Genomic DNA, 27205 nt, shown 5'->3' on the forward strand with positions numbered 1-27205 from the left:
CAAGATGGTGACACCAACTGCGTTATCGTCTCTATGCCCGACTCACACGATCCCGAACCTCTGCGTTACTAACATGGTGTTGCCAATGGATGTCAGCAATCCTTCGGAGACGACGATGATCAAACACAAAGAGTCGTCCAACATCCTCTATTCGGAGAGGCCAGGTTTCACAAGCATAGAGCAAAACTGCTCTCACCGACGCGTTGTAGATCCGACCTTTTACAGCCAGACTAACATCACAAAGGCTCCAAAGGTGGCCCAGATTGGCATAAGCCGCTCTGGCTTTCACTATACGTGCATTGATCCCATCACCCGTGCTACCACCAGCACTTATGCAGCGGGGGTGTTGTTTATGGAATTGAGAGGACGAAAAGCGAATGACCGGCGCTTTAACCAGGTTGGTGGATATGGAGAGTTCACCTAGAGGAGTTAGAAAACCCTGATTCCAAACTAATGGTGCACATGGGCTACAGGATCCTGGAGGGTCAAATGACGTACGAACCAATCGTCGGTCACCGGCTACCATAGGACTGCATCTCCTTGCGATGCTCCACTGTCTTGTGGATCGGACCTTCAGGTCGAAGGCTCTGGGTGTGACCCCCTAAGAGAACCACCTGCTTCGGTTTGGGCACCCATACGGTATCACAGCCCTTACACAAATCTCATATGATTTGTGTGGCGCATATGTATTTGGTGCCTCATTGTACCACTCTCTCCATTCTTGTTTAACTTTATCGTAGACATGTTTTTAGAGGTGACACTTTCCTCATCTAAATTTTCAGGGATTGAACTTCTATTGGGCGATTCACTTGTTGACTTAGAATATGCCGATGACATAGTTCTATTTGGTGAAGACGCTGACTAAATTCCCAGTCTTCTAATCACCCTAGGCAACATTGCAAGCGTGTTCTGGATGAGATTCTTACCCTCGAAATGCAAAATGTTACTTCAGGATTGGGTTGCACCGACACCCAAACTAAGGTTAGGGAGTTAAGTAGTTGAGCGTGTCGACTGCTTCACTTATCTTGGAAGTCTCATCAGCCCTTGTGGTCTGGTGTGTGGCGAAATCTCAGCGCGGATACAGAAGGCTAGACTAGCTTTCGCCAACTTGCGTCATTTATGGCGTACGCGAGATATCCGTCTACCAACCAAAGGATGGGTTTACTGCACAGCAGTTCGTTCCGTCCTTCTTTATGCCAGTGAAACATGGCCGGTAAGAGTAGAGGATATTCGTAGGTTACTAGTATTCGATCATAGGTGTCTTCGAAGCATTGCTAGTATATCCTGTGACCACCGAGTAAGTAATGCAGTTGTTAGGAAACGGGTACTAGGTAAGGATGGTAAATCAATTGATGACGTAGTGAAACTTCATCAGTTGAGATGGCTTGGACACGTGTTACGTATGCCCAACGACCGACTGCCTCGACGTGCGATGTTCAGTGGTATAGGAGCAGGTTGGAAGAAAGCTAAGGGTGGCCAGACAAAAACGTGGCACAAATCCATGAAGTCACTGACTGACAAGTGTACTGAGCCATGTTTGTATTTGTAGACTACCTAGTTGGGATCCGTGAGACGATAGCAATCGATGGTTACAAATCTCGTTTGAAATGGCTCAGGTGCATCCACTCCTTGCATTCTTCCAAGTTTTAATCTGGATTATTCATGTCCCTTTTTTCTCTAAATCTATTTCACTGGATTATACTCCTTGAATAACATCTTCAAACCCTAATCTTTCCGATTACTGCTTATACTTTTACTACCTCTAATACTATGGGATTTGAATCGACAATTGTATTTATGTGCTAATGTGGTATGGCAACTCGAACTGATGTACGTACATACGAAGTTCTACGTTGTTACTGATTGACTGATGGCCATGCTGATCGCTTCAATTGTTGATGGACCAACATCGATTGGGAGGTCCGTGGGTGCTGCTTCGATGTTGGGTGTGTTCAGTGGGGCTAATCGACTCAAGAGTTCTTTCATGTGCTTTACCCAATGGTTTCGCTGTTCTTCAATGTTCGTGGTTACTTTGCCTTCCTTGCTTTTCATTGGTCGTTCTGGTTTACAATAATTTCCAACGAGTGTCTTTGTTGTATCATACGATTGTCTCATGTTTCCTTCTCTTGCAGCGTTTTCCGCCGTCATTGTTGATGGATATGATTATCAGTTCAGTACTCTCGGTTCTTAAATGAATAAGATCCTGGTCATATATCCCTCATACAAGAATAAAATTAGACGTATAACCGATTTGCATATCTTTGATTTCAATGAACAAAGCACAATTAAAGGAAATTTCCAGAGTCGCACTACAGTGTAACTGTGAAAGGCAGTAAATTTGTCTACTGTAGCCTATCGCCACCGTCTCTGCTATTCTTTTTGCTCCAGTTGGCATTTGAAATCTGAAAGTTGGTGAAACTATTTTTAAAAAGGATGGGATAATGATTCACTCGCAGCCCAAGAGACTGGAACGGTGGACAGAACACTGAAGAACATATTGATTGCCACCCATAAGTTGCCGACTTTTACCAAACAGCCAAAATCAGATGTCAGCATAGGCCCCCGACTCTTAAGAAGTAGAAAGTGCCACAGCTAGTCTAAAACAAAGGAGCGTAACAGCTGAGATTTCCAAAAGTGATTCAGTCTTAGTTGCTAAATTGGCTGAGATAGTAGCTAGAGTCTGGGAACTGAGCACACTAAAACCTGACTGGTCTCGATCTCTGATCATTTCAGTCCATAAGCCCTCTTGTGATAACTTCATATGAATCAGTTTAGGTAACTGTCCAAAATGTTAATCTCAACAATCATCCAACACATAGCTAGTGCTTATGAAGAGCGAACCCGAGAAAACCAAGCTGGTTTAAGACCCACTCATGAATATGCAGACTAAATATTCTCCCTTCATCAGGTTCTGGAGGACATACATACTGACCATTATATTTCTCGGAATTAAGGCGGCACTTATCTTTGGAGATCGAAAAGTTTTGTGAGTGTTTCATTACAAGCGTATCAATCTTGTACAAGCTTTCTACTCAAACACTACTGAATATTCTTCTAGAGATAACACTCGCTGTCTGACCTATCAAGAATCGACCTTCCACCAGGAGACTCACTTGTTAACTTAGAAAATGCAGATGATATGGTTCTATTTGGCAAAGACTAAAAATGTAGTCTCCTAACCACTTTACGCAACAGTTCAAGCGATTTTTAGACTCAGAACTGTTCTGCATCAACGCCTAAACTAAGAATAAGCAGTGAAGTAGTTAAGTATGTCAGTCACTACTTATCTTGGAGGTCTCACTAACCCTGGTGCCTGACAATATCGTAGGACGAATTCATAAATCTCAGTTGGCTTTTGCCAACTTACATCACTTTGGAAATGTATTACATATGCCCACCCACTGACCAACTAGACGCGCGATGTTGGGGTAGGCTAGAAGCTGCCAAATCAGGATGTGACAGCACTCCATGAAAACTGATTATTGAGTATGTGCAGACCATCTGGTTTCGGTCCACATGATTATCATAACCAATGTTTAGAGACCGTTGGTGACAACTCAAAATCGACCACAATGACGCGGATACTTGGTTTTCTAAAACTTTTTGTGCTACCAATCCGTATATTAATTGCGACACTATGGATCATTGCTGAACAATCAATGGAATGGGACTCGTCACTATACATCAACTTCCTTGACTATGAGAATGCATTCGACAGTGTGGATAGAACCTAACGGAACCTCCTTCGAGACTATGGTGTACGTAAGTAGATCGTCAACACCATATGGCGGACTACACTGCAAAGTGATGCATGGAGGACAGCTGACAGACGCATTTTAAGTGAGGACCAAAGTCGGAAAACGCTGCTTACTCCCTTCCTTCTTCTGGTGATTGACTGGACTACGAAGACCTTCACATCTGACGAGAAGCACGAAATACAATGGACAGCTCGGAATCAATTAGAAGATTAGGACTTCGCAGATGACCTGGCCCTGCGATCCCATACACACGAACAAGCGTAGATGATGACAAATAGTGTAACAGCAACCTCTGTATCAGCAGGCCACAACACACACAAGGGAAAAAGCAAGATCATAAAATTCAACACGGAGAAAACCAAACCAATCACACTTGATGGAGAAACTCTGGGAGAGGTAGAAAGTATCTGGGTAGCATCGTCGGTGAACGTGGAGGATCTTGTGCAAACGTAAAGGCGAGGATTGACAAAACAAGGACAGTATTTCTACAGTTGAAGGACATATGTAACTCAAAAAAGCTGTCAACCAATATCAAAATAAAATCTTCAATACGAACATCAAGACAATTCTGCGGTATGGAGCTGAAACTCGAAGAACTACTACAACCACCATCAAGAAGGTACAAGTATTTATAAAAATTTGTCTACTAAAGATATCCAATGTGCGGAAAAGGCGCACATTACGGAAATCGACAAACTGCAGCACGAGGTAGGTGCTAACTTGGAATTCTGAAGAAAAACGGAAGAGAAAAACCAAAGAACAGATTGCGCCGGGGATTGGAAGCAGACTGAAAAGGATAGGCCAAAACACAGTTGAATGGAGAATACTGGTGGGTGGCCTATGTATCTCCACGAGGGAAACAGGCGATGAGTAATGAATGGAATCCATATTTTCTATACCTGATTTTTTACCACGACTAATATTGTCACTACCTTTATTAATCTGGAATTCGTTCTGACAATTTTATTCTGCTGTGCGAAGAGGTACGACAACCTGTACTGGTATATGCATTTGCTAGGTTCTACGTTACGTTTGAATAACCAAGTAACTAATGACCTAACCGGACTATGTAGTTAGTGCAATCAAAGTTGACGACAGAATACCCGGATAAGAGGAATCAGAAGAAAATGAAAAGTCATAATGAACATCATGAGACGTAAGAATTAAGATGACAACTAGCAGTAAGCTGCTCAGAGAATTTTGGATAGAATTAGTCTAGAACAACTGGACAAAAATAAATGGTTTACCAACTATCACAATATAAATTGGGAATATTTATGATCAGTATAACTATTCATCAGTGATCCGGTGTCGATCACTTTAGGAACACTCATTTTGTCTGTAAATTTCAACTATAAACACTGAAAATGAGTTTTTAAAAATATATTAGCATGGTTTAGCAAACTAATACGTTCAAACCTCAAAAGTTTCTATTTTTAACACAAGATAAAAAGTCATGACCGTGTGTACAACATTAGAATTAATAATAACAATAATCATATTAATAGAGCTGTCATAAATTTTAAACTCAATCTCTGAAACAATTTATGTACAAGCAAGGTGAAACAATACAAATCGGCTTTCTGATTTGGTATACGCTTCATCTTAACAAAAAAGACAGCAAAATAAAAACAACGAAAACTAATAGTCTCTAGTCGTCCAGATTCAAATCGAATTCAGAATACAATTCTCGGACCAGACAACCTCGATTGTTTGCTAACAGACCAAATAGTATTACACATGAATCTTTGGCCTCATTGTAAGCATGTAAACGATTACGACACTTAGCTAACTCCAACTCTAAATCAATATAACTTTGATTTGGTCGCTTTGATAACAGTTTGTTAATACAATTTTCTATTTTACTGTTGTCATCCAAGTCGTCGTTGTCCTCGTTGTCGTTGACATCATCAATGATAACTTTAGCAATGTGAATATTCTCTTTCCCGAGGTGTTGCAGCTCAGTGTGGAATGAACTAGTTTGTTTATTAGTATCATTTAGGTTTAATTGACTTCTCTGGAAAAAATAAACATAATATCTGGAATATGTACTGAGCAAGACTTATTTCACTGCACTTCAGGTTCAATGAAACACTAGAAATTAAATCGAATCACATATATCGTATATAATACTTACACTGAGTGGTACAAGTAGTATCACTTTCCGACCATGAGTTCAAGATAGTACATTGAAAAGTACAATCTTATTGAAATGGGTAAACAAAAATACAGGAATTCGGATGATTATTTCGACACATTAAGTGCGGGAGATTGAAAAACAGAGACCTATAGGTAGGCGTCTGTACAATCACTAAAAGATATAAGTGAGCAACTAGGATACTGAAATATCTACCGGTTCAACGCCTTGGATGCATGTTAATTGTGAAAGGCAGTCAGCTACAACATAGGACCAGGCACGTATATACATCAGTCCAAGTTGCTACGTCTCATTAGCACAAAAAGATTGTAGATCATCAACGTAGATGATCTATGTCGAAATGATTGGAGGCCGACTCGAGTTAGACGTGAATAGTGTGACGAACCAACTAACATCGAAGTCACACCTCATGGTCAGCACCTTACGTGGACCACCCCCATTGACGTAACAAGGTACTATAGATGCTTTGAAGACTGTACAACACAGAGGACGTTATTACAGAAATATATTAGTTAAGGTAGATACAAGCGAAAGTAAGACCACTGCCGCATGGGCCAGTCCATGGCGTATGATTAACTAATGCGCGTTGCTTGTACATGACCTTGGCAGGGAGCGATGATCTGTTCGACATTCAGTGATCCAACTGCCGGATGATTTGGCTAGGGCTCAGTGACATTTCACTGGCCCCACAATACTCCCCACCAGATTCAACGGCCGTTTGAATCGGTACCAAACATGTTGGGAGCAGTCGCGCGCCAGAGAGTGCCAAACGAATATTATAAATTCTCCAGGTATTGCTTATCTGTAAAACAAATGGAAAGGAGGCGGCAGAAACTGGTCGGGAAACAGCGAGTCATAATATGTTAGTAGGACGTTGCTTAAACGTAAATTGATTAACCATAGAAATAATGAAAAGAACAAAACGTTTTATTGTTCTATCAAGTCGCGCTGAAATATATAGCCTTGAAAAGTAATTCAGTTCCTCCGATGACAAACGTTAAGTCTGCCGCAAAAGTAATGATGCTATAGCGATAGTAGGATAAGTGTATTATCAATCGATATCCATATTTGTACTGTCATTAGTTTAAAGTTGTAAGTCGGACAGTGTCGTTGACAGCTATTAATTAGTGTCAAATTCTAGTTATATCTATATCTAACAGACTAACCGTAAGTACAGAAGTATAACCGTGAAGAGTGGTCGTGATTTCGTTGTGCAAAGCTATTGACCAACTTGTAGTCAGAGTTTGAAAAGTCGATGACTGCTGTTACAGTCAGTAAGGGTTGAAGGCTACAAATCCACAGCAAAGGTGGCACGATGAAGTCTCTAAAAGATGGTAAACGGTGAATGCTGCGTGTTTGTTCGGTTAGTGAACAGAAAAATATCGAAAAGAACATAAGAAACCAAGAGTGTCACTCTGGACTCATGTCAATGATACCCGTGAAAAACGCTGTCAGTGTTGGGATAGAGGCGACAATATCGTTTTCAGTTTGCAGGAGATTCGCTCGACTGCATAAACTGATGATTCGCGCGAATGATATTGTCGTCAGACCACCAATTGAACTGGACAGGTTGTAAATCGTCGAGTAGTTGAACAGCCGATTGATGTACCGGAATCATCTGTTAAATAACAGCCACGAGGAAACAATACTTCATAAAATGAAGTACGACATCGAAGTAGAACAACTACAATAGTTCAGATGTGTTACAATGTCAAGTCTAAATAACATCGTTCTTACGTATATTGACAGTTGCACTGAACGTTCGCTTAGGTATGATTAGCGTAACAGTTGGATGTGTGAATAAAAACATATACGAAACTATGGTTGGGTTCGTGGAGAATTTTCGAGGACGTTTAGATATTTTCCAAACCCGTATCGCATGTAAATAAACCGAAAATAGAATTAAAATGACTGTCGTGTAATAAGGAAATCGAGCCATGATTTACCGTGTGAATTATTAGCAAATACAAGGGGTATAATAAACATTAATTAAAATGGTAACCACCAATGTAACTAAGGTTTAGAGGGTCCAGGTAACGTGGCCATTTCGTAAAAGGCTGATACAAAGAGCTTATTACCTAGCGTTAAGTGACATATTAAGTACGACAACATGTGTACTTGGGACATGGACTAAGCGTGCTCGTGTACATGCAATATGTTTTACCACAGTATGTCGACTAACGAGTCATAAATGTACATGATTTCGACTAAAACTTGACGGCAGTGACAGAATATATGACTAGTTTACGTGAAAGCAACTACGAAATGTTATCACGCATCATAAATATAGTACGAAATAATCTAATGAAATTATGAAACTCGCCTGGGTTACTCTTGCCTTTAAGTAATGAAGTAGGCAGTAGTTTGAATCTGGATTATGTACGAGGTACTGTTGATTAAATTTTTCGATTAACACAGCGTTGTAGACTGAATTTGTATAAGTCCAGAATTAATGTAAGCCGAATACATAGCATTACCTGACGAACAGTCTAAACGAGATCTAAGATCGCAGGAAATTTATAGTTCAAACTCACCGTGAATTTTTAGCATTCGTATCCTCTGTTTGGCCATGGAACTCAGCAATTGGAAATTAGGCAGGCAGTGGTAAAAAAAAAAGCAGAACATTCTAGTGGATAGTGGTTAAGCAGAAAGATGAATTTATAGTCGATAGTTTATCTTGTCTTATTTATACCAGTGGATAAGTTACAAAGAGATATGCGTTCGTGTTGTCTTGTGGCTATACTCACGAGTGGTTGATATTTTAACAGACATATTACACAGGAGCATTTACATGCTGCTAATGCTTGTTAAAGAACCACGATAGCCGATTATAATCGTAGTTGATTGGTTAGTTCTGTCGATTGAACTAAGTATTTAAGTTTAAATACTAATCAACATTGACATGAAGCAACGAAAGTTCAGTTTCAGTTTTCAGTTTCAGTTTCAGCTTGGGAAGGACAGGAGGCTCGATGGCCTATGTTAGTCCTGGCAATGGTGGTCTCTCAGTTGATCCAACTTTCTTTTGAAAGAGTCGACGGATGGAGCCTCAACGACGTGCTGAGGTAGTGAATTCCACTCGTTGATGATTCGATGGGAAAGTCGATAGTCAGCTGACAAGTAATTTGTTCTCGGCTTATGAACTTTTTTGGAGTGTCCTCGTAAATTCTCTGTTTTGGAAGACAAGAAAAATGAGGGCATGTTAGGTGCAAATTTATCACTAAGCAATTTGTAGACTGTAATCAAGTCCCCTCTAGTTCTGCGATATGACAACGGGAAAAGGTTCAGCTTGGCCAGTCGAGATTCATACGGAAGCTTCGCTATTGCGGGAACCAGCTTAGTCGCCGTTCTTTGAACCTTTTCCAGAAGCTCACTGTCTTTTTTAAAGCAGGGGCTAGCCGCCTGTATGCAGTACTCAAGTTTAGGACGAACGAACACTGTATACAAAGTCAAAAACGTCTTAGTGTCGACATGACTAAAAGCCCTACGTATTGACCATAACGTTCTAAAACTTTTGGCGGCTACTGCACGGCAGTGTGCAGTAGTCTTTAAGTCTTGACTAACGATAACTCCTAAGTCATTATATGTCTGGACGACAGGTAGCTCAGTGTTATTCATCGTATATGTATCTGTGCCTTGATGACCGATATGCATCACAACACACTTGGAAGTATTTATCGGCAACTGCCATGTTTGAGACCATTCAGATAACTTCTTCAGGTAATTTTGAAGTTCTAAGCTATCACTCTTACATCGTATCGTTCTCCATATCTTGACATCGTCAGCATATAGCAAGACCGATGATGATAGGAGACAAGGAAGGTCATTTACATATAAGAGGAATAGCACTGGCCCCAAAACTGTACCCTGGGGCACTCCACTAAGCACAGTTTCCCAGCTAGATAACTTTGAGTTCACCCTTACTCTTTGTTGACGCCCAACTAAGAAGTCTTTTATCCACATCAATAAATTACCTCCAATCCCGATATGTCTTAACTTATATAACAGCCGGTTGTGCGGAACTTTATCAAAAGCTTTACTGAAATCAATGAAGGCGACGTCTACAGGTAGCTTTTGGTCCTTAAGAGCACACCAGCTTTCACGAGCCACTAATAAGTTAGTGAGACAAGAATAACCTATTCTGAAGCCATGCTGCTTCTCCGAGAGGATCCGGTTTTTATCGAGATACTTAAACAGCTCCTTCCGAATAATCTTTTCTAAGATTTTAACAACCACACTAGTTAGGCTAACGGGGCGGTAGTTCTCAGGTTTGTGTTTCGTGCCTGTTTTGAAGACAGGACTTACTATGGCGTTTTTCCAATCTTTCGGTAAGCGACCCTGCGTAACGGATAGGTTAAAGCATGTACTTAAAGGGTTCGCAACGAAGTTAGATAATTCCTTCAGTAGCCTAGGATGTAATTCATCGGGCCCCGTGGATTTACCTATGTCAAGCTTATTTAGCAGACCAAAGACATCGAGTTCTTTAATGGTCACGCTATCCAGTGTATGTATGGGGGATCTGTATACGCTGACGAGAAGGGTGCTTCTATGGTATACACGTTGCTAAAGTAGTTCGAGAACGCTTGAGCCTTACCAAAGTCGTCCTCCACTAATGATGAAGCAGTACTGTCTCCCCATAGAGCAGGAATATTTCCTTTTCTCCTTGTCCTTTGGTTTATATAGGAATACAAGCGTTTAGGACATTCTATGGATTCCTTAACAAGTTTTTCTTCGTACAATTTTCTAGACTTACGGAGGGTCGAGGCACAAGTGTTCCGAGCCTTTCGATACTGAGATTTTGACTCATCAGTCCCCAGTAACCTAAATCTATCCCACGTTTTCCTTTTCTTACGGAGAAGGATACGGACCTCCCTACTGAACCATGGTGGTGAGTTTTCGGCCCCTTTGGTATAGTCCAAGGGATGTGAGGTGTGGTAACTTTTAAGTATGATTTTCGAAATGCGTCCCAGGCCGTTTCAATGGAGGACTCTGGGTCTATTGTCCAATCTATTAACGATGCTGAGTGCATGATGTCTGGTATGTTTGCTTTCCAGACGTTGGGTCTGGACTGGACTGACGCGTCCTCATGACTGGCAGTTATATGGAAGTCGAAAGTTAAAACTGCGTGGTCACTTTTACCTAAGGGTGGCATATGGTGGAGGTTCGCAACATCATCCTCATAGTGAGTCAGTATAAGATCTAATAAGGATGATTCAGTGTCCGGGTCGTACCTAGTCGCTTCTTTCATATGTTGCACTAGGGCACATGTGATAACCGCATCAACTAGTTCCTGCTCGAAGGAATTTTCTGACGATTCAGTTCGCAGATTTTCCCAGTCTACCATAGGTGCATTAAAGTCCCCTAGGATTAGACATCGACCACTTTGGGACCAAGTATTGAGACTGCTTAACAGGATCTCATTTGCCTCACAGCTTGGACTGCGATAGACCAAACCAATCAGCAGCTCTTGTCCCTTGCATTTTAAGCGAAGACTAACTAATTCACACGTCCCACTCTCATGGGATACACTATCGATAATGGTAAATGGGATAGCATTCCTAATGAATAGAGCTACTCCCCCTCCTTTGCGCTTTTGTGTTCTGTCGGCCCTTACTAACGTAAAGCCCTCGAAATCAAGTTCTATACTATCTATAGCCTGTGTCAGCCAGGTTTCTGTTACTGCGATTATATCTGGCTTTATAGAGTCAATCTGCACACCTAGTTCCGATCGCTTATTAAGTAAGCTTCGTGCATTGGTGTAACAGATCCGAAGCCTGTTTAAGTGCCTTCGTGCTTCACCCAGAGCGGCTTCGGCATCATTCTCTGTCGAAGTCTTACAACCCGAAAATTTACAATTTTCAGGTCCTTTTCGCCAGCGTCTAACCTATGTTGTAGTTCTTTCTCGGCTTCCCGTCTTTTAACACGGTCTGCCAACGGTAGGTCCTTTCGGATAAAGACTCCTGAACCCTTTAATTTGTGTCCATTTTGTAAAATTAGGTCACGTTCGTTTGAAGAGCCGAATACTACTTTAAGCAGTCTGGAATGATTTGGTTTCGAGTCCGTTAGACTCCCTAGTCTATACACCTTTAGCAAGGTGACCCCAGTCATATTTTGAGGCATGAGTTGATTAAGCAGCTGCCTAATCAGTACAATGTCATGCTCAAAACGAGCTTTAGGTTCAGAGCTATCGCTCTCCTTAATTCTATGAAAAATAGCTGACCTGTCGCTATGATCAGTTTTCGATTTTTCAACCACTTTTACGGGGGCAGGTTTCCCTTTTATATCAATACTTTTCTTTCTTACAACCTTTACCCAGTTTCAGTTCACAGTGATAGATTAACATAGGCGATGATAAAAATGAAAAAGAATAAGTATAGAATACAATAATAAAGATTATAGTGATAGGTTGCGTTATTCGAAGTCTTGCTCACCAGTGTAGATCATCAACGTAGATGATCTATGTCGAAATGATTGGAGGCCGACTCGAGTTAGACGTGAATAGTGTGACGAACCAACTAACATCGAAGTCACACCTCATGGTCAGCACCTTACGTGGACCACCCCCATTGACGTAACAAGGTACTATAGATGCTTTGAAGACTGTACAACACAGAGGACGTTATTACAGAAATATATTAGTTAAGGTAGATACAAGCGAAAGTAAGACCACTGCCGCATGGGCCAGTCCATGGCGTATGATTAACTAATGCGCGTTGCTTGTACATGACCTTGGCAGGGAGCGATGATCTGTTCGACATTCAGTGATCCAACTGCCGGATGATTTGGCTAGGGCTCAGTGACATTTCACTGGCCCTACAAGATGAACACCAAATTCATAGAAGCAGTCACCTCAATGGTAGTAATGTATAAAAGAAAGATTGTGTATAAGGACATAGTACAAGAAGAAAGAATTGGTTCGTAGAAAGAAAGGTATAAAGTAAGTTTAATCTCTAAGTTTAAGGGAAGACAGAGAGTGTATACACCTACGCCATTGCGATCGACTCTGAGCTATGTCACTCCGAGTCTCTAACCATTGGATACGATAGTTACGCGTACCCCAACCAAGTAGTCTGCATCTACCAATATGGTTCAGACTAGGAAGCCCCCAAATGCCCTGGTACAATCGAGAGTGGGGAGAGAGTCAGCTCTCCCTCTCGGAATGCTCTCAAGTGGCCACGTGCTTAAAACCACTGCCAGGGAAGGACTACTCACTATCTGCTCGTTGCGGGGGTGTATTTTAGAAAGTTGAGAGAATGAAAGGCGGGCGTCCGGCGCTTTGACCGGGTCGGTGTGTACGGAGGATCCACCTGGGGGAGTTGGAACAACCTGATTCTAAACCAGTGATGTGCATGGGTTCCAGAATCCTAAGACAGCAAATGGTGTAAAAACCTATTGTTGGTCACCAGTTACCATGGGACTGCATCTCCTTACGATGCTCCACTGCCTTGTGGATTAGACCTTTAGGTCAAAGGTTCGGGGTGTGGCCCCCTAAGAAAGCCACCTGCTTCGGTTTGGGCACCCATACGGTATCACAGCCCTTACACAAATCTCATATGATTTGTGTGGCGCATATGTATTTGGTGCCTCATTGTACCACTCTCTCCATTCTTGTTTAACTTTATCGTAGACATGTTTTTAGAGGTGACACTTTCCTCATCTAAATTTTCAGGGATTGAACTTCTATTGGGCGATTCACTTGTTGACTTAGAATATGCCGATGACATAGTTCTATTTGGTGAAGACGCTGACTAAATTCTCAGTCTTCTAATCACCCTAGGCAACATTGCAAGCGTGTTCTGGATGAGATTCTTACCCTCGAAATGCAAAATGTTACTTCAGGATTGGGTTGCACCGACACCCAAACTAAGGTTAGGGAGTTAAGTAGTTGAGCGTGTCGACTGCTTCACTTATCTTGGAAGTCTCATCAGCCCTTGTGGTCTGGTGTGTGGCGAAATCTCAGCGCGGATACAGAAGGCTAGACTAGCTTTCGCCAACTTGCGTCATTTATGGCGTACGCGAGATATCCGTCTACCAACCAAAGGATGGGTTTACTGCACAGCAGTTCGTTCCGTCCTTCTTTATGCCAGTGAAACATGGCCGGTAAGAGTAGAGGATATTCGTAGGTTACTAGTATTCGATCATAGGTGTCTTCGAAGCATTGCTAGTATATCCTGTGACCACCGAGTAAGTAATGCAGTTGTTAGGAAACGGGTACTAGGTAAGGATGGTAAATCAATTGATGACGTAGTGAAACTTCATCAGTTGAGATGGCTTGGACACGTGTTACGTATGCCCAACGACCGACTGCCTCGACGTGCGATGTTCAGTGGTATAGGAGCAGGTTGGAAGAAAGCTAAGGGTGGCCAGACAAAAACGTGGCACAAATCCATGAAGTCACTGACTGACAAGTGTACTGAGCCATGTTTGTATTTGTAGACTACCTAGTTGGGATCCGTGAGACGATAGCAATCGATGGTTACAAATCTCGTTTGAAATGGCTCAGGTGCATCCACTCCTTGCATTCTTCCAAGTTTTAATCTGGATTATTCATGTCCCTTTTTTCTCTTTCTAAATCTATTTCACTGGATTATACTCCTTGAATAACATCTTCAAACCCTAATCTTTCCGATTACTGCTTATACTTTTACTACCTCTAATACTATGGGATTTGAATCGACAATTGTATTTATGTGCTAATGTGGTATGGCAACTCGAACTGATGTACGTACATACGAAGTTCTACGTTGTTACTGATTGACTGATGGCCATGCTGATCGCTTCAATTGTTGATGGACCAACATCGATTGGGAGGTCCGTGGGTGCTGCTTCGATGTTGGGTGTGTTCAGTGGGGCTAATCGACTCAAGAGTTCTTTCATGTGCTTTACCCAATGGTTTCGCTGTTCTTCAATGTTCGTGGTTACTTTGCCTTCCTTGCTTTTCATTGGTCGTTCTGGTTTACAATAATTTCCAACGAGTGTCTTTGTTGTATCATACGATTGTCTCATGTTTCCTTCTCTTGCAGCGTTTTCCGCCGTCATTGTTGATGGATATGATTATCAGTTCAGTACTCTCGGTTCTTAAATGAATAAGATCCTGGTCATATATCCCTCATACAAGAATAAAATTAGACGTATAACCGATTTGCATATCTTTGATTTCAATGAACAAAGCACAATTAAAGGAAATTTCCAGAGTCGCACTACAGTGTAACTGTGAAAGGCAGTAAATTTGTCTACTGTAGCCTATCGCCACCGTCTCTGCTATTCTTTTTGCTCCAGTTGGCATTTGAAATCTGAAAGTTGGTGAAACTATTTTTAAAAAGGATGGGATAATGATTCACTCGCAGCCCAAGAGACTGGAACGGTGGACAGAACACTGAAGAACATATTGATTGCCACCCATAAGTTGCCGACTTTTACCAAACAGCCAAAATCAGATGTCAGCATAGGCCCCCGACTCTTAAGAAGTAGAAAGTGCCACAGCTAGTCTAAAACAAAGGAGCGTAACAGCTGAGATTTCCAAAAAGTGATTCAGTCTTAGTTGCTAAATTGGCTGAGATAGTAGCTAGAGTCTGGGAACTGAGCACACTAAAACCTGACTGGTCTCGATCTCTGATCATTTCAGTCCATAAGCCCTCTTGTGATAACTTCATATGAATCAGTTTAGGTAACTGTCCAAAATGTTAATCTCAACAATCATCCAACACATAGCTAGTGCTTATGAAGAGCGAACCCGAGAAAACCAAGCTGGTTTAAGACCCACTCATGAATATGCAGACTAAATATTCTCCCTTCATCAGGTTCTGGAGGACATACATACTGACCATTATATTTCTCGGAATTAAGGCGGCACTTATCTTTGGAGATCGAAAAGTTTTGTGAGTGTTTCATTACAAGCGTATCAATCTTGTACAAGCTTTCTACTCAAACACTACTGAATATTCTTCTAGAGATAACACTCGCTGTCTGACCTATCAAGAATCGACCTTCCACCAGGAGACTCACTTGTTAACTTAGAAAATGCAGATGATATGGTTCTATTTGGCAAAGACTAAAAATGTAGTCTCCTAACCACTTTACGCAACAGTTCAAGCGATTTTTAGACTCAGAACTGTTCTGCATCAACGCCTAAACTAAGAATAAGCAGTGAAGTAGTTAAGTATGTCAGTCACTACTTATCTTGGAGGTCTCACTAACCCTGGTGCCTGACAATATCGTAGGACGAATTCATAAATCTCAGTTGGCTTTTGCCAACTTACATCACTTTGGAAATGTATTACATATGCCCACCCACTGACCAACTAGACGCGCGATGTTGGGGTAGGCTAGAAGCTGCCAAATCAGGATGTGACAGCACTCCATGAAAACTGATTATTGAGTATGTGCAGACCATCTGGTTTCGGTCCACATGATTATCATAACCAATGTTTAGAGACCGTTGGTGACAACTCAAAATCGACCACAATGACGCGGATACTTGGTTTTCTAAAACTTTTTGTGCTACCAATCCGTATATTAATTGCGACACTATGGATCATTGCTGAACAATCAATGGAATGGGACTCGTCACTATACATCAACTTCCTTGACTATGAGAATGCATTCGACAGTGTGGATAGAACCTAACGGAACCTCCTTCGAGACTATGGTGTACGTAAGTAGATCGTCAACACCATATGGCGGACTACACTGCAAAGTGATGCATGGAGGACAGCTGACAGACGCATTTTAAGTGAGGACCAAAGTCGGAAAACGCTGCTTACTCCCTTCCTTCTTCTGGTGATTGACTGGACTACGAAGACCTTCACATCTGACGAGAAGCACGAAATACAATGGACAGCTCGGAATCAATTAGAAGATTAGGACTTCGCAGATGACCTGGCCCTGCGATCCCATACACACGAACAAGCGTAGATGATGACAAATAGTGTAACAGCAACCTCTGTATCAGCAGGCCACAACACACACAAGGGAAAAAGCAAGATCATAAAATTCAACACGGAGAAAACCAAACCAATCACACTTGATGGAGAAACTCTGGGAGAGGTAGAAAGTATCTGGGTAGCATCGTCGGTGAACGTGGAGGATCTTGTGCAAACGTAAAGGCGAGGATTGACAAAACAAGGACAGTATTTCTACAGTTGAAGGACATATGTAACTCAAAAAAAGCTGTCAACCAATATCAAAATAAAATCTTCAATACGAACATCAAGACAATTCTGCGGTATGGAGCTGAAACTCGAAGAACTACTACAACCACCATCAAGAAGGTACAAGTATTTATAAAAATTTGTCTACTAAAGATATCCAATGTGCGGAAAAGGCGCACATTACGGAAATCGACAAACTGCAGCACGAGGTAGGTGCTAACTTGGAATTCTGAAGAAAAACGGAAGAGAAAAACCAAAGAACAGATTGCGCCGGGGATTGGAAGCAGACTGAAAAGGATAGGCCAAAACACAGTTGAATGGAGAATACTGGTGGGTGGCCTATGTATCTCCACGAGGGAAACAGGCGATGAGTAATGAATGGAATCCATATTTTCTATACCTGATTTTTTACCACGACTAATATTGTCACTACCTTTATTAATCTGGAATTCGTTCTGACAATTTTATTCTGCTGTGCGAAGAGGTACGACAACCTGTACTGGTATATGCATTTGCTAGGTTCTACGTTACGTTTGAATAACCAAGTAACTAATGACCTAACCGGACTATGTAGTTAGTGCAATCAAAGTTGACGACAGAATACCCGGATAAGAGGAATCAGAAGAAAATGAAAAGTCATAATGAACATCATGAGACGTAAGAATTAAGATGACAACTAGCAGTAAGCTGCTCAGAGAATTTTGGATAGAATTAGTCTAGAACAACTGGACAAAAATAAATGGTTTACCAACTATCACAATATAAATTGGGAATATTTATGATCAGTATAACTATTCATCAGTGATCCGGTGTCGATCACTTTAGGAACACTCATTTTGTCTGTAAATTTCAACTATAAACACTGAAAATGAGTTTTTAAAAATATATTAGCATGGTTTAGCAAACTAATACGTTCAAACCTCAAAAGTTTCTATTTTTAACACAAGATAAAAAGTCATGACCGTGTGTACAACATTAGAATTAATAATAACAATAATCATATTAATAGAGCTGTCATAAATTTTAAACTCAATCTCTGAAACAATTTATGTACAAGCAAGGTGAAACAATACAAATCGGCTTTCTGATTTGGTATACGCTTCATCTTAACAAAAAAGACAGCAAAATAAAAACAACGAAAACTAATAGTCTCTAGTCGTCCAGATTCAAATCGAATTCAGAATACAATTCTCGGACCAGACAACCTCGATTGTTTGCTAACAGACCAAATAGTATTACACATGAATCTTTGGCCTCATTGTAAGCATGTAAACGATTACGACACTTAGCTAACTCCAACTCTAAATCAATATAACTTTGATTTGGTCGCTTTGATAACAGTTTGTTAATACAATTTTCTATTTTACTGTTGTCATCCAAGTCGTCGTTGTCCTCGTTGTCGTTGACATCATCAATGATAACTTTAGCAATGTGAATATTCTCTTTCCCGAGGTGTTGCAGCTCAGTGTGGAATGAACTAGTTTGTTTATTAGTATCATTTAGGTTTAATTGACTTCTCTGGAAAAAATAAACATAATATCTGGAATATGTACTGAGCAAGACTTATTTCACTGCACTTCAGGTTCAATGAAACACTAGAAATTAAATCGAATCACATATATCGTATATAATACTTACACTGAGTGGTACAAGTAGTATCACTTTCCGACCATGAGTTCAAGATAGTACATTGAAAAGTACAATCTTATTGAAATGGGTAAACAAAAATACAGGAATTCGGATGATTATTTCGACACATTAAGTGCGGGAGATTGAAAAACAGAGACCTATAGGTAGGCGTCTGTACAATCACTAAAAGATATAAGTGAGCAACTAGGATACTGAAATATCTACCGGTTCAACGCCTTGGATGCATGTTAATTGTGAAAGGCAGTCAGCTACAACATAGGACCAGGCACGTATATACATCAGTCCAAGTTGCTACGTCTCATTAGCACAAAAAGATGAACACCAAATTCATAGAAGCAGTCACCTCAATGGTAGTAATGTATAAAAGAAAGATTGTGTATAAGGACATAGTACAAGAAGAAAGAATTGGTTCGTAGAAAGAAAGGTATAAAGTAAGTTTAATCTCTAAGTTTAAGGGAAGACAGAGAGTGTATACACCTACGCCATTGCGATCGACTCTGAGCTATGTCACTCCGAGTCTCTAACCATTGGATACGATAGTTACGCGTACCCCAACCAAGTAGTCTGCATCTACCAATATGGTTCAGACTAGGAAGCCCCCAAATGCCCTGGTACAATCGAGAGTGGGGAGAGAGTCAGCTCTCCCTCTCGGAATGCTCTCAAGTGGCCACGTGCTTAAAACCACTGCCAGGGAAGGACTACTCACTATCTGCTCGTTGCGGGGGTGTATTTTAGAAAGTTGAGAGAATGAAAGGCGGGCGTCCGGCGCTTTGACCGGGTCGGTGTGTACGGAGGATCCACCTGGGGGAGTTGGAACAACCTGATTCTAAACCAGTGATGTGCATGGGTTCCAGAATCCTAAGACAGCAAATGGTGTAAAAACCTATTGTTGGTCACCAGTTACCATGGGACTGCATCTCCTTACGATGCTCCACTGCCTTGTGGATTAGACCTTTAGGTCAAAGGTTCGGGGTGTGGCCCCCTAAGAAAGCCACCTGCTTCGGTTTGGTCACCCGGGCAGTATCCCAGCCTTCAAATAAATCGAATGATTTATGTGGCGCATATCCAATGGATGCCTCCCTGTACCGATGTTCATGTGTTTAAATAAATATTAAAACAGACTAGAAGTTAGTGACTATATAAACTGATGCCTAGTTTTGGTTTGGCCGTCTCTAACTCAATTCCAACCGTGTCCAAGATCAGTCAGCATTGCGCGTCGTGGTAATCAGTGGTTGGGCATGCGTAATACGTAGTCCAACCATAACAGTCGATGAAGGTTTACAACCTCATCGACTGGTTTGCCATCATTCCCTAATACCCGGCATCTAACCTCACTATGACTTACGCGTTGATCGCAGCAGATGCGAACAACAATAATCATTAATTTTAAGTGTGATTGGTAACCTGACTGCTGCTGCCACCTTGACGTGGTGGTCAGGCTTGTCCATCGTGATGAACCAATCGAGCTATACTGGCTGGAACAACCGTTCCTCAAGGTTCTACTACGCCAGACAGGTCGGTTGGATGGTAGTAAAACTAAAAGCAACAAACTCAAGGTCCAAGGGCGAAGTCGTACTGCTGACTGTACAGAGGTGTGACGGCAGTAATGTGTTTCATTCAGACAACCAGCACAACAGTTATGCTGCCTTCCCACAAGGAAGTGTGGGGTTAGAAAAGGTCGGCTCGAAAAATCTATTTTTGTTATGCCCCAATGGGTAGAGAAATTGTATCTCTGACCTTTCGTGAAAGTCACTTACTCTGAAGAAGTGGCTTACATCAAGCCACTACTAATTGGGATATAACAAAAATATATTTATTGCAAATTCAAAGTTTACTACTAATAAGTAGTAGAAAAATGGTTAGATCGCACAAAATAAAAAATACAACAGGAAATAACTTACAATAACATCTGGTTGTTCATTAATTTCATTGTTTTGATTGTTAATAGTAGGATCGGTGAAACTGTTACTTTCATTGATCCTTTTTAATGGAGATTTGAATGGAGCATTTATGCTGGAGTGTCGCTTTTTAGTCTTTCTAGTGGGTGTTGACATGCTGAACAACCAAATATTCACATGGAAGTATGCAAATGATGAAGTATTAACAAGTATATCTATATACAGGAGAAAAATGACACGCTGGAATATTCATCTATTTACACAGTGCAAATTACATAATGCGAAAAGAAATAAAAGAGGAAGATATTGTTGATGAGATACAACAAGCATCGTAAAATACAAGAACAAAGAAGTCAGACAATTAAAGTTGTCTGTAATGGCTTTACTAGTCATCTTTTTTCAAAGGAAATCCTTGAGCTATACACTGAGGACAATACCATTGTCCACGTGGTTTATTCACTAAACCAACACACTCGAAATGGAACCATTCAATTGCACAATCACGATTATCACACGCAACCATTTCGCCATAGGATACTTGTTGACATATACAATAGGTAGGTTCATTTGGATCAACTGGCATATCTAATACTTCTCTAGGATTATTCGTCAATGCCAATGCCAATGCAGCAGTAGCTGGGATTCTAGATTAAAAACAAATATGAAGAAACGAAACATGATAACTCAGAGAAAGTTACAAAAAGTCGAACACATTTTCATTAGTGTCCCCAAATGCCCTGGTACGGTCGAAGGAGGGAAGAGTCAGCTCTCCCCCTCGAAATACTCTCACATGGCCAAGTGTATGCACTCACTGCCAGGCTACGGAACTTACAAACAATTTGGCGAAAAATTAGATAACTCAAGGACTATTATTATTGATAGTGATAGTTCCTCTGAATGTCCTGAGATGATCAAGGGTATGGAGAATGCTCTCGTTCCTGAAATGACTTTATGAAATCCTTAGTCCTGAGCGTAGCGGTTTTAACGAAAGCAAGAGGATGAAAAGTGGATGTTCCGAGCACAAACTGGGCAAGTGGATATTCAGGGTCCACTTAGGGGAGTAGGAAACTGTTAAGTCCCGATATATAAGATATAACAGAAACCCTGATTGTAAACCAATGGTGTACACAAGTTTTGGAATTTTGAAATAGGACACGAAGTCATTTTAGTCACCAGCTACCATGGCACTGTATTTGACGTTGCCCCGCTACTTCGTGGGTCGAACCCTTACGGTTAATCTGGTACCCATTTTAGGTCCAATCGTTAGGATGTGAAAACACAATATTACTCAATTATCCAAACTTTAATGGAGTATATGAGCTTAAACATGCGATCTACGATATGTCATGAATTAAAAATACAGTAATTTGAACAGATTTATCTTTCTAAAGGGGTATTTTCCAGGACGTTTAGAAATATCGCCAAAGAACTCGTCAAGCCCAAAATAAAATCTTAGCGAAAACTTACAAAATGATCACTTGATATAAATCTAAGAATGCCCATTCGGTAGTAAGTAACCCAAAACGTTGATTCCCTAATGAGTAGAGTTTCACTTCACTTGTTTTATTTAGCTACGATAGTAGCATCATCAACTCCGAAATAAGTCCAGTTGACAGCTTAGCATATTAGTCTGCATTCATTTACAGTCTTCAGAGGTTTGAATGGTTTATTCCAATTTAAGATACAACATAAATTGTAACATCTTATATTATTAAGTATATATTACTGAGTGGATTCCATAGGTCTCAATAGACAAACATTAAAATCTTGGCTTTAAATAAACATAAATGACGCAACAAACGGGATCAAGTACTAAGTAAAGACTCACTTAGGAGAAATAACCGGCTCTTGTTCTTGTTTTGTTCGAGATTTTTTCACTTTCTTAGACTCTTTTTCAGCTAACATCATAATACGGTCAAAACTTCACACGTACCTAATGCCTTTTTGAATTCAAACATATCTGCATCTAGTCGACGTATTTGTTTGTCAACTAGTTCATAAGCACTTTCAGCTCTGGACACCTTATCGTTACTAATTTCTTTGCCTTTTTTAAATAAACTTTGTATTTGTTCAATTTGTGCTTTGCGTTCCTCTTTGGACATTTCATATGCATGTTCAAATAGATAGGTTGTGCGTTGTTGTGTTTGACGAATGATATCCTGGACTTTTTGATCAAGATCACGCATAATTTCAAATTCTTGTCGCAAATGAGGTGGTAAGTGTTCTAAATCTAAATAAACATTTGTAAAGGGAATTACTATTAATAACAGAAAGACATTAAGTTCAAATACATATCTCAAAAGTATTGTTTAACGTTGAATCTAATCAGAAAATCAATAAGAGCTTGAACAAGCTGAAAATTATTAAATTTTTGATGATAAAATGAAAGAAAGGTGGTCTATTAGTAATGCAGAATATGATGTGACCGAGTAACAACTAACGAAACTGAACCTACTGACTTATTACATTGATTAACAGTTATTGGCTGGATGATAATAAAAACAACCTGAATAGCTGGCAACTTGAACCGATGTATATATGTCAGGTTCTACGTTGCGTATTAACAAGTGACTGGAATTTAAAGCAAAATGCGATAGTTCAATGGGAAAATCCTACTCCCAAGGGTCTTTATGTATACACTGTTCGAAATCGTATCATTTTCAGATAACTGTAACCGTACCAGAGATGTTAAACAGAACTGAAAATCTGCTATAATGACGCCAGTAATCTATGAAAAAGTGAGGTAACCTCGGTGGCAGAGTCAGCTTAGAAAAAATTGAGGTTGCCGAAACGAGAGAGGAGGGAGATTAGCGACAGTTGCGCACAGACAATGAATTTATCGCTTTGAATAACTAATGAACTGAAATAAATAATGTGAAAACGCCTGGTTACATGAGCTGTTAGGCCGGCGGTACATGTAAATGAATCGTGTGGACTACTACGACCTCAGCTGAAATAGAACGATGGGGTTATTCCTACTTTATCGAAGTCCTGAGCAAGAAGCCCCTGAATGTTTGTGTAACATATTGAAAAGAATCAGAAAGTTGCAGTGGTTTGGTTAGCAGTAACCGTACTACACTAATGAACTGGATTTTCGACCACCAGAGTGGAAGATTTGAACCCTGCACCATCTATGTCACTTTGAAAAGCTAGGTAACATAAACAGCCATTCTAAAAATATGTTATAAGGCTAAATACGTCAGTTAACAAAATACTGTATAAAGTATGTCAACTTCTCGGGAATATAACTTATAAAGGAAACCAATATCGAATTAACGTGAATGAAAGTTTAACTTTCAACACATTTTCGTTACGTCACTTAATGAACTTTAAATGCATTTCCATTCAATGCAACAAAAAGGGAATAATGGAGTTTCCCTGTTATTTTTTGAAGTGTAGGATTAAAATCATACTAAACACCGGATGAAAATAAGTGTATAATGCCTAGATATCGAATACAGTTCAAGTCCCATCTTGCACGAGTTGCCGTCAAACAACATAAGAGGATGTCCGACTATAGAGGTAGTCACACCTCATTCAAGAGATAAGGACAAAGCAAAGGCCAGTTGCTCGAACTTTGCTCATTAAATGCATTACCACTGGTACAGTTGAGGTTGTGAATCTTCATCGACTGAGATGGTTGGGCCACGTGTTACGTATGCCCGAACACCGATTATCACGACGTGCAATGCTATCCGGTATTGGAAATGGTTGGAAGAAAGTTAGAGGCGGCCAAACCGAAACGTGGCATCGGTGCTTGAAGTCACTGACTTCTAGTCTGAGCCATGTTGGTAGATGCAGACTACTTGGTTGGGGTCCGCATGACTATCGTAACCAATGGTTGGAGACTCTTGGTGACATGGCTCAGAATCGATCACAAGGGCGTCGGTGTATACACTCTCTGTCTTCCCTTAAAGTAAGAGATTAGAATCGCTTCAAATCTTTCTTTCTACGAACTAATTCTTTCCTCCTGTACTATATCCTTATTGCAATCTTTCTTTTATATATTACCACCTCTGAATTAACTACTTGTATGAATCCGGTGTTCATCTTGTTGTGCTAATGAGGTATGGCAACTTGGACCGATGCATATATGTGCCTGGTCCTACGTTGTAGCTGACTGACTGACTACCTAATTAAGACTGGTGAACTGCAAACACGAGAAAATCATGCTGGATTTAGACTTGATCGTGGCAGCATCATCCACATATTCACCATCCGTCAGGTTCTAGAACACAGGTATGCTTATCGGCGTGCGACAATGATGATCTTTCTTGACTTAAAAGCAGCATTTGACTCTGTAGACTGAGAGGTACTGTGGCAGTGTCTTTCATTGAAAGGTGTACCTCAGATGCACATAAACATTTTGAGTGCACTTAACTCGAACACTACTAGTCGAGTCAGAGCTTATAGCGAACTGTCATCTGCTTTGCAACTTCAAGTGATGTCCGTCAAGGCTATCCACCATCTCCATTTCTGTTTAATTTCATTAAAGACCTACTGCTGGAAATAACGTCCACGTCGTCTGGATTTTCAGGCATTGATCTCCTAACAGGAGGTCTACTTATTGACTTAGAATACACAGATGATATAGTCCTCTTTGGTGAAGACACTGACAAAATTCAGCCTCTTGATAGCACTGAGCAACAATACCAGGATGTTTGGGATGCGTTTCTCACCCTCTAAATCCAAGGTGTTACTTCACGACTGGCCTGCGTCAACACCTGAACTAAGGATAGGGAGCGCAGTAGTCGAACGCGTTGACAACTTCACTTATCTTGGAAGTCTGATCAGCCCTGATGGGTTGGTGTCTGAAGAAATCTCTGCACGGACTCAAAATCCTCTTTTAACTTTTGCAAAATTACGTCACTTATGGCGAAGTCGAGATATCCGTCTATCAATTAAGGGACGAATATACTGAGCAGTAGTTCGTTCTGTTCTACTTTATGTCTGTGAAACGTGGCCTTTAGGAGTAGAAGATACTCGTAAGTTCCTAGTATTTGATCACTGATGTCCTAGAAATATTGCTCGCATCTGGTGCGATCAACGGGTAAGTCATCGTGAGGTTAGATGCAGGGTATTAGGGAATGATGGCAAACCAGTCGATGAGGTTGTAAACCTTCATCGACTGATATGGTTGGACTACGTATTACGCATGCCCAACATATGAATGTACGTCTTTCTGCCCCCTTCCTTGTTAGCCTAACTATAATATACGAAAATTTCGGTCAATAACACATAAAAGTGACTAAAACAATTGAGCCTTAACAATCTTTCGAGAGCTATGAGGTCACACGAAGTATCGACCTGAGATACCCTTTTCAAGAAATATTTATATATATTCTGTTTTATAGCTATGATCGAGAACGGCAACTGTATTTCGATAGTTGCACGATTTTCTCGGTTTACTAATTCATTCGGCAGCAAACCTTAGCTCAGACCCCAGAAACAATGCGACACTACTTTTACGTTGTTCAGGTGGTTGTGGACAAAATAAAAGCTTTTGCCTAACGTATCTCCATATCTACAAGAAGGGAATCGCCGGTGCCTCTAGGTAGGAACCTAAGTATATCTAGCAAGCAAAAGAGAAATACTAGTAAACTGTGATGGAATACTGCCCTAAGTCCTTGGAAGTATACCAGCTTATTCTTTAAGGGCACCTGTGTAGACGCTTGAACCACCATATCTGGTAACGTATCCCAGGATTTGACTACTCATAAGAGAGAGGTCTACCCATAGTCTGTCTATTATGTTGTGATACCAAATTTTGGTTATTGGCCCTGAATTTCGTGTTGGGACTGGACTGAAGTAAGCATTTAATGGGGTGCCCCGGAGTGTTTAAAATACTGTCATCAGAGCCAGTGACTTAAGTTGTTCATCATCATAAAGTTTTGAACGGTCATATAATAAGCAATTAGTCTTGGTTGATACTGAGACACAAAGTCACATAATCGGTAAATCCACTACATACGGAGAAATGGTCAAAAATGAACACAAACCTTCCATATATTTCTGTAGGTACTCCATCGACACGGAGGAAGTCGAAGTCAAATCTTCCCGCACGACCTTGAGTCTCTTTGTTCAAGGTGGGCTCAAAATGGTTTAAATGGTTGTTGACGGAATAGTAGAAGCTTTCGCTTAACGAGCTTCCGTGTCTAGTAGCAGTGGATCACCAATACCTCCAGACAGGAACATAGATATATTAACGATAAAACAGGAAAAAGAAATTGGTAAGTCATAGTAAGATGTATCTTTAGTTATTAAGAATAGGTGGAGTTGTCTCTTAAAGAACTCCTGGGAAGTCACTTAGACTAGCTCAGCCGGCGGAGAATTCCAGCATTTTATTACTCTTAAGGAGCAAAAGGTTTGTCTACAGTCCGTTCTGCTGAGTCGTGTTTCGAGTTTCTTGGTATTACCCCTTAGGTTTGTGTTAGAGCTAAACTTACGTATGTATTATCTTTTATCTCCCCTCCTCAACAGTGCTGATATGGGGTCTCCAAGTGTTGAGAGAGACAATCCCACTATTCTGAGACCATCTTCTACATACTCCGACCTGATAGGGAGTGAAACATCTTTCTCACCATCCATAATTGT

The 27205-nt window shown here is 40.7% G+C and overlaps 1 protein-coding gene across 1 annotated transcript; it reads right to left on the reverse strand.

Annotated features, from left to right (window-relative positions):
* Positions 1-12732: 12732 nt before the first annotated feature.
* On the reverse strand, positions 12733-26698 carry ING5 (Inhibitor of growth protein 5). Its single transcript, XM_051213790.1, has 5 exons — positions 26611-26698; positions 22545-22841; positions 22440-22509; positions 20615-21255; positions 12733-18581 (listed from the first exon to the last, which is right to left on the reverse strand). Exons 1-4 carry the CDS (start codon positions 26636-26638, stop codon positions 20997-20999), a joined length of 654 nt encoding a protein of 217 aa, XP_051069792.1. The 5' UTR covers positions 26639-26698; the 3' UTR covers positions 12733-18581; positions 20615-20996.
* Between the last annotated feature and the right edge of the window lie 507 nt (positions 26699-27205).

Source organism: Schistosoma haematobium, chromosome 3 (genome assembly GCF_000699445.3).
Source record: "Schistosoma haematobium chromosome 3, whole genome shotgun sequence".
Taxonomy (NCBI): Eukaryota; Metazoa; Platyhelminthes; class Trematoda; order Strigeidida; family Schistosomatidae; genus Schistosoma; species Schistosoma haematobium.

Bases quoted from the DNA above. Each gene is read 5' to 3' on its own strand.
- ING5 (XM_051213790.1), bottom strand. From the start codon at position 26,638: ATGGAGTACCTACAGAAATATATGGAAG. The intron at 22,842-26,610 runs GTTTGTGTTCAT...ATGTTTATTTAG, and splicing joins CCTACAGAAATATATGGAAG to ATTTAGAACACTTACCACCT. The intron at 21,256-22,439 runs GTGAGTCTTTAC...TTTTTAATCTAG, and splicing joins GAGCCGGTTATTTCTCCTAA to AATCCCAGCTACTGCTGCAT.